This window comes from Aegilops tauschii, chromosome 5 (genome assembly GCF_002575655.3).
Source record: "Aegilops tauschii subsp. strangulata cultivar AL8/78 chromosome 5, Aet v6.0, whole genome shotgun sequence".
Taxonomy (NCBI): domain Eukaryota; kingdom Viridiplantae; phylum Streptophyta; class Magnoliopsida; order Poales; family Poaceae; genus Aegilops; species Aegilops tauschii.
In genome coordinates, this window is record NC_053039.3 from 412,275,964 (window position 1) to 412,283,967 (window position 8,004).

At 48.1% G+C, this 8,004-nt stretch overlaps 1 protein-coding gene across 1 annotated transcript; it reads left to right on the forward strand.

Moving 5' to 3' along the window:
* Positions 1-1,945: 1,945 nt before the first annotated feature.
* On the forward strand, positions 1,946-6,078 carry LOC109762071 (ankyrin repeat domain-containing protein 2A). The gene is made up of 8 exons (XM_020320890.3): positions 1,946-2,101; positions 2,929-3,047; positions 3,212-3,421; positions 3,507-3,655; positions 3,731-3,902; positions 4,769-4,861; positions 5,401-5,540; positions 5,633-6,078. The coding sequence occupies exons 1-8, from the start codon at positions 2,092-2,094 to the stop codon at positions 5,730-5,732; spliced, it is 993 nt and encodes a 330-aa protein (XP_020176479.1). The 5' UTR covers positions 1,946-2,091; the 3' UTR covers positions 5,733-6,078.
* The last annotated feature ends 1,926 nt before the right edge of the window (positions 6,079-8,004 follow it).

Genomic DNA, 8,004 nt, shown 5'->3' on the forward strand with positions numbered 1-8,004 from the left:
AACCTGTTAACAAACTTGTTTCATATTTTGCGGAAAAAAAAATACTTGTTTTACAAGCATGAGCAGAATCTATGCAACTTGGCCCAAAAACATCAACGTCGCAGTGAGGCCCAGTAACATCACCGACTCATTATTCTGGACAGATAAAACTTTCAAGAAACGTTCAATTACAATATAACGAACTGTGCCTTGGTTTCTCACATATATCAAGAGATTTCTACAAAAGTACATGTCAAACCGAGAATATACTTCCCTTTGTTAATAGGTATAGATTCAATATAGTACAACCAAAAACAAGAGGGCACACAACAAACACGAAATTACATAGCAGTCCGTCAAATATGCAGAAAGGACCCCAAATATTTGAATCAGAACGCAATCAGGTCCAAAGGTGTGATGGTTTGTGGTCTTTGGAGATTGATAATTTGGTTTGTATGATTTTTTCGATTTCATATCGGTTTTTCTTTTTCAAATACGTCATAAGGGCTGCAACGCCTGCATGCACACGTGCGTGTAGGGAGGCCGAGTCATTTTCATGCAAAACGTCTTCCTGTACTCCAATTGCCCCCGTCATCATCTGTGTGCTGCAACACCACACTATTGGAGGGGGATCCCATTAAAACCCACATTGTTCTGGTGCATGGATTCTTGCTATAAGATTTTTTTTTTCTACAACTTTTTTCTTATGCATCACATTCGTTTTATAGGAATGGATTATTTAGGATTGTGGCCATATCACCTAATTCTAAAATTCTGGGCATTATATGTTACCTCATGAAAAAATTATAAGTATCGGATGGAGAGGGCATCACAATCCTTTACTTTTTCTTATTATTTGATTTATTTTGACAGAACAAAATGATAAGAACAGAGCATAATTATGCATCACACGATTGCACTATTCTCCAATGTCACCTATCAGACAAGTACACACATTTTGACAAAACAAATTGATAAGAGTAGGGCATACTTATGCATCACAAGATTACACTATTCTCAATTGTCACCTACCAGGCTATCAGCAGAGTGACATGAGAGGGAGGCACCTGTGGTCGTGGGCCGTCGGGCACGTCGGAGTTGATGCTTCAGAGTGGCAGCTCGAACACCTCGTCTCCTCTTGCGGCGATGAGCTTCCAGCAGATCCACCCGATGTGGTCGTTGTCTATGTCAATTCATAAAACGGCAGGGGTGTATATGAAAAGCCGCCGACGATGATTGGATCAGCCAACGCAGCGCCACTTGTTGCTTCTTGATCGGCTTTGGACCAAATTGTCACATTCCATGCAAGTTGTTGGGTGGCGGGATGGAGTTTTGCAATTACCTGGACTAAATCATCATATTATGTGCAAGTTCTTGGGCCTGTGGTGTTTTTATCTCACTATCAAGATGTCCGTGCATTGCACGGAACATCAAGATGCATTTTTTTTACAAAACACGTGTTGTGATTGACCCATGTAGGAGTAATCCCATGTGTAAAAACTAATGATATCTCGAGAATTTTATCGGAAAAATGGTATCTCGAGAATTTCATTGAAAAAAATGAAAGATGAGGGATAAGGTGAGGAGGAGTGGGGCGTGGTGGTGACTGATGGTCGGACTGGGCAGATGCATGGGGATGGACGGCGCCGGCAGACGGCAGCGACCACCATGCTAGATTGTTCCAGAGACTTCCTTTTTTTAATTGCTCAGCCATGAGGTTGTGGGAGATAAGGATGAACGAGGCAAGGCCTTATCTATAAATGTGGAAAGATGTGCGGATATCTTTTGTAAAATTGTCATAGTTTGCTTTCTATCTGTCAAATATAGATCGGACGGTCTATATTACAAGATGGCAGACATACCATCATCACGAACTCGGCTTTTTATAAGAGTAGAGAGTAGAGAAATAAATAATTTCTTGTTAGAGGGGAAAATCATAAAAATACGTCTACTTGCTCTCCGCCTTTTCCCGATCAGCAACCTCCCCTCCCCTCATCAAGGGTTTTCCTCCTCTCCTCTCCTACCCTTCGCCGCTTCACCGCTGCTGCCTTCCCTCCCTCGCAAGCCTCCTCCGCGTCGCCGCCGCCCGCCCGCCCGGCCGTCGGATCCGCCATGGCTTCCGGTAACTACCTCCCAACGCCCCTCCCCTCCCCTCCGGTCCTCCCCGCCGTTCACGCGGTCTTCGCTCGATTTTCCCGTGCCCTCCCTTCCCGCGCCGTTCCATGGCCCCTCTTCGCCGGCTAGCGGCCAGCCGCTAGATCCGCGGTAGGGCCCGTGGTTTCCGGGGTTCTGGTTGCCGCGGCGTGGGAACCGGAGCGTTCCGTGCGCGCGGCTTAGATCGATTTCGGGGGATGCGGCATGTGGCCGAGGGGAACTACCTACTAGTAGTACCTAGTGTGGTCCGTGGAGTGGTGGGTTTGGAGTTCATCGTGTCGCAGGGCAAGGGCAGTTATGGTTTGGTAGGTTTCGGGTCGATTCTGTGAGAACATGGCAACGAGGGCCGTTGTTCTGTACTTTGATGGCTTCAGGACTCTTCGTTTGTCGATTGTAAATGTGAAGCACAGGCGGCGTGCTTGTAATGCCTGGCTAGATGTGCGCTTCTACTTCGCTGCTCTTGCTGTTGCTGTGCAATGATGAACTGATGATGAACAGGACATGTCTAGGTGCAAATCATGAAACCATTTGCTGCTGGTGTAGGATGTAGCTTGGCTGCCTAGGAGTTTGCTGTCTTCAAGAAAATTGTTATGATTGTAATTTTGTTGAGCATGAAATCGGCATTCATTTCGCTACCGGTTAAGATACTTACTTAAATAGCGCTTGTAACTTGATTTGTGTCATTAAGACAGAAAGACAAGCAATGGTAGTTTGGCCTTTTATTATTATTATTTCTAATGCATAGTTTGATAGCCTCTGATGTGCTCCCCTTTCTATCTGCTGATTACATTTCAGACCAGAACAAAGATTCAAAATCGGAGGGGCTGTCTGAGGCAAAAAAGGGGGCTTCCCCAACAGGTGGTGCAGGCCTGCCCAGTCCTTTTGATTTCTCCAACATGAGCAGCTTGCTCAATGTATGTTTTCTCCTTGTGCCCTTAATATATTTTTATAAGTATGGAGTTGAAATGCTTTTTGCCTCTGCTGTGCTGGATTCATGAAACATATCCTATTTTGTGCATTTCAGCAGTTCTGCTTTGTTTTTCTTGTATATATCTAACTTTCTTGTTTTCACCTGAAGGATCCATCTATAAGGGAGATGGCTGAGCAAATCGCCAGCGACCCTGTATTCAACCAGATGGCTGAGCAGCTTCAGAAAAGTGCGCAGGGTGCAGGGGAACAGGGTGTTCCAAATTTGGATCCTCAAGCATACATGGAAACCATGACACAAGTTATGCAGAATCCTCAGTTTATGTCAATGGCGGAGCGTCTTGGGAATACTCTTATGCAGGTATCACATTTTCTTTCCTTGGTTGTCACCCAAAATTTATGCTCAATGCAATTTTTCTTCTCAAGTGTTCTCCTATGTATGGCAGGATCCTGCAATGTCCAGTATGCTTGAGAACTTGACTAGTCCAGCTCACAAAGAGCAGCTTGAAGAGCGAATGGCCCGTATCAAGGATGATCCGTCTTTGAAGCCAATTCTTGATGAGATAGAACGTGGTGGTCCATCTGCAATGGTGAAGTAGGTATTGCATGCGAGTATGGATACCTGATTACAGCTTAAAGTTGCTGAGATATTCTTCTTTACTTCATGTAGGTACTGGAATGACCCTGAGATTCTTCAAAAGATTGGCCAGGCCATGTCATTGAACTTCCCAGTAGATGCTGCTACTTCCACTGTAGTATCTGGACCTCAAGAAACTGATGAAGAGGGCGAGGATGATGATGAGTCCATTGTCCATAACACCGCCAGTGTTGGTGATGCAGAGGTAATTGCGTCAAAGAATCTTCATAGGTGATTTACCAATTTTGTTGGTATTTATCCATGTTAGTATCCTTATAAGGATGCTCTGTGCTACTTAGTGGTTAACATTTAGTGTTTACCATATTTGTCACCGTGCAACCATTTTTTGGTTAAGGCAAGGCATGTATCTCCAACTTGGCTCACAAACTTATATTTTTGTGACGAAGGAATGCTCCCCTCCCTTGATGGTTTTACATCATGATCAGGCTTCTTTGGTTTATAGCCTACAGGCACCGTGCTTATAAAACGAGTCATCTAATCTGTTTATTCAAAGGCAACTCTCAAATTGTCCAGTAATTTACATGGATCCTGAAAATGGGTCCATTCTCAGATGATTGCTGTTCTCTGTGGTAGAACTATCTAAGCTTGAACAGGGCCATTTCTCACTGGATACCATAGCTTTGTTTTCTTTCTAAATAGGAATTCCACTGAACTTTGCACTAAATGTGGATTTACTTCTAGCATCGATCTTTTATTGGCGCCTGTGGTAGAACTATCTAAGCTTGAACAGGGCCATTTCTCACTGGATACCATAGCTTTGTTTTCTTTCTAAATAGGAATTCCACTGAACTTTGCACTAAATGTGGATTTACTTCTAGCATCGATCTTTTATTGGCGCCTGTGGTAGAACTATCTAAGCTTGAACAGGGCCATTTCTCACTGGATACCATAGCTTTGTTTTCTTTCTAAATAGGAATTCCACTGAACTTTGCACTAAATGTGGATTTACTTCTAGCATCGATCTTTTATTGGCGCCTGAGGAAATATCTATGAAATTGTTGTACTTATTTACTATTAAGTGCTGCATTGACAAGCTGAATATGACAACAGGGTCTGAAGAAAGCATTAGATGGTGGAGCAAACAAGGATGAAGAAGACGTGGAGGGAAGAAGGGCCTTACATTTTGCATGTGGATACGGCGAGGTGCGTGATAAGCTGAACTTTTGTCAACTTAAATCAATGATCCAACATTCAGACCATTTTGAGTATCCCCTTTATACTGTAGCAGATTTCCACATTTAGCCTTTCCTGTTATGTCACTTGTAAGTTTCAAATTCCATGAGTTGATAAAAAGACCTGGTTCAGTTGACTTGTTTCTAGTCATGGTATATCTCATTGTAGCCAATTTGAGCAATATACTTTGTGATTTGGTAAATTGTTAATTTTTTGCAGATATAGGTTTGCAAGGTCTTTATTAACATTTCCTAGTCCTTAGTTGTTGAATTGTAACTTGGAATTACAGAACTTGTATACTACTACGAGTTCTCACTTCAAGGCCACCTGTGTTGTTTGATTATTTGTAGTATATGTTACTCCCTCCGTAAAGAAATATAAGAGCGTTTAGATATATTTCTTTACAGAGGGAGTACTGGATATCTTGTTTAGCGTGTCCCGCATATATTGAATTAAAAAAGATGTTGATTATCAGCAATTGATTGGATCAACTTGTGTATTTTTTTCAGTTGAAGTGTGCAGAAATCCTTCTGGAGGCAGGTGCTGCAGTTGACGCACTGGATAAGAACAAGAACACCCCTCTGCACTATGCCGCTGGATACGGTCGGAAGGAATGCGTGGATCTTCTCTTGAAGCACGGCGCTGCTGTGTAAGTGAAACCATCTCTTCTCTTCTCTGTCTAATTAACCAGCATGAATCGCCGAGCCCTCGCTCACATTCAACTGTTTTTAAACGTCGCAGCACGCTCCAAAATCTGGACGGGAAGACCCCCATCGAGGTGGCCAAGCTCAACAGCCAGGACGAGGTGGTCAAGCTGCTCGAGCAGGACGTGTTCCTATGAAGCAAACCCTCAGACCTGGCCGCGCTCATCGATCCTAAAACTCTCCCTTGGTTCTGGACTCTCGGCGGCGTCATATCGTGGCATGGTGTTGGTTGCTTTCCCTCGGTTTTACTTAGTCGGTAGCTCTCGCCTGTAACCTGTGTGGCCTTGCGGTGCTGCTTAACAAGAGTCCATCTTCTTCTCCGTTGGTTTGATCCTGCTGTGCAACCCTGTTCTTGGTCCATCTCCGTGCACGGGGGATATGGGTTCGCTGTGGGAGCTGTCAGGGGTGATGATTGCGTATATACCCCTGTCGTGAATATTTCTTGGTGTTGAAAATGATACGTAAGGTGCAAATTTTGTTTAATCTGTTGTTTAGGCTTGCTGCTTCTGTTCTCTTGATGTTTAGAAAATCTTTGTGAGTCCTGCAGCGAGAACTCGGTTTCAGACTGATTTTAGAAGGCGATTAGAAAAAGGCACGAGGGCGAAACCAGCTCACAAGTGTGTTAGAGCAACCTCACTCGTTCGGCCCTCCAGCGCATAGGCCGGCGCTATTTCGGACGCTCGCCCGGTGATTTTATAGGCCCTGGCGATCTAGGTCCCAGTCACGCCCCCAAGGCGTCGTAAATTCAAACTTGCCCATTCCTGGTACCCAAAAAACGCCACAAGTCCGGCGATCAGCGCAACAAAGTCCCGACGATCGACGATCACCTTACCACAGTTCGGCGATCAATAAAAAGTTCGGCGTGCAAAAAAGAAAAGACGCGTAGGCAATGCATCAAACGGCAGCGTCGGACTGGCGGGAGTTGGCGTGCGCGGGCTGGACGGCGTCGGCGTGGCTTTTGTGCTGGGCGTCGTGGAGGCATCATCGCTCGGGCTTGGCGGCGGCGTTGCGGTCGGCGTGGGAGTTAGCGCCGTCGACGGCATCTGGTTGAGGATGAGGCCACGCTTTGTCAGGTACCACGCCTTGACCTGCTCGTCGATCGCCGACATGTCCGCCCCCCTCCCCATCAGGAAAGCCAGGTCGGTGTTCCTCTTCTTCGCGGCGACGTTGGTCCGGAGCAGGTCGACCTTGACGGCGCTGTTCGTCACCAACGCCGACCATCTCACTTTGGTTTTCTCTTCCCTCTGGGCGGCGCGGGTCTGGGCGTTGGCGATGCATTGCTCGATGGACTCTTGCAAGCGCGCGGTAGCCGGCGCGACGTCCTTCGCCAACTTGGCTCACTTGTTCCCGTCCGGGCGCCCATCGGACGCGTCCGGCGTCGGCACGTACGGCTTGTACGTCTCCTTGGCCTTGGCGAGGGTGCGCCGGACTTCCGCCCACTTCTCGATCAGGGAGAACACGTGGAGGTACTTGAAATCTTGGTCGGTGCTGCTGTCCTGGCGATACATGGCGAACATCCGCACCATCTGCGCCCAGGAACAACAGTCGGTGGCGCACCACGGCGAAAGAATGAGCAAGAGACAGGCGTGTCATACCTGACCCTCGATGTTGGCGCCGCTCTCCGGGCGAGCCGCGATCTCCTCGACGATCCCATGCCATTTGTTGCACGCCGTTTGGATGAGCGCCCAATGATTCGCCATGGCCTTCGAGCCGCGCTGCATGTGGACGCCCTTGAAGTAGGGGTCGACGAGCTTGCGCTCGTCGAACTCGGACTTGATGCGCTCCCAATACGTGTCGACGTTCTGGTTCGTGCCGGTGATCGGGTCGAGGCAGATGATTTCCACGCTTCGGCGAGGCACTCGTCCTCTTTGGACGCCCACTTGACACGCGGCTCGCCGATCCTGGCCGCCCGCTTCTTCTTTTTCCCTTTCCTCGCCGGAGCAGGCGTCGGCTCCTCCTCCTCCTCTGGCTCCTCCTCGCCGTAGTCGAGCTCGCCATCCATGTCGCCGTTGAGGTCCATTGTATCATCTTGGGCAGTGAACCGGGGGGAGGCGGCGGCGGCCGAGCCGGTCGTGATGATGTCGTCCATGTCGGCCTCCGTCGCGTCGGTGTCGCCGAGATGCGACGAGGAGGCTTGTGAGAAGAGCAGCGCGTCACGGCGCAGAGGTGGCGTCGGGGAGGTTGCGTAGGCCGGCGGCGAGTAGGTGTAAGGGGGTACTGGACGCCGGCGAACGCGGGCGAAGGCGTGCGTTGGGCCGGGTGACCATGTGGAAAAGTGATGTTGGGGTTGAACCCGCCATGCGCGTCGCCGTTGGCGTAGCCAGGCAAGGGCGTGCAACCCCAGGGGTGTGGCGAGGACAAGAAGCCGGCCGGACACCCAACACTCTGATGGCTCCAAGACGCGTAAGG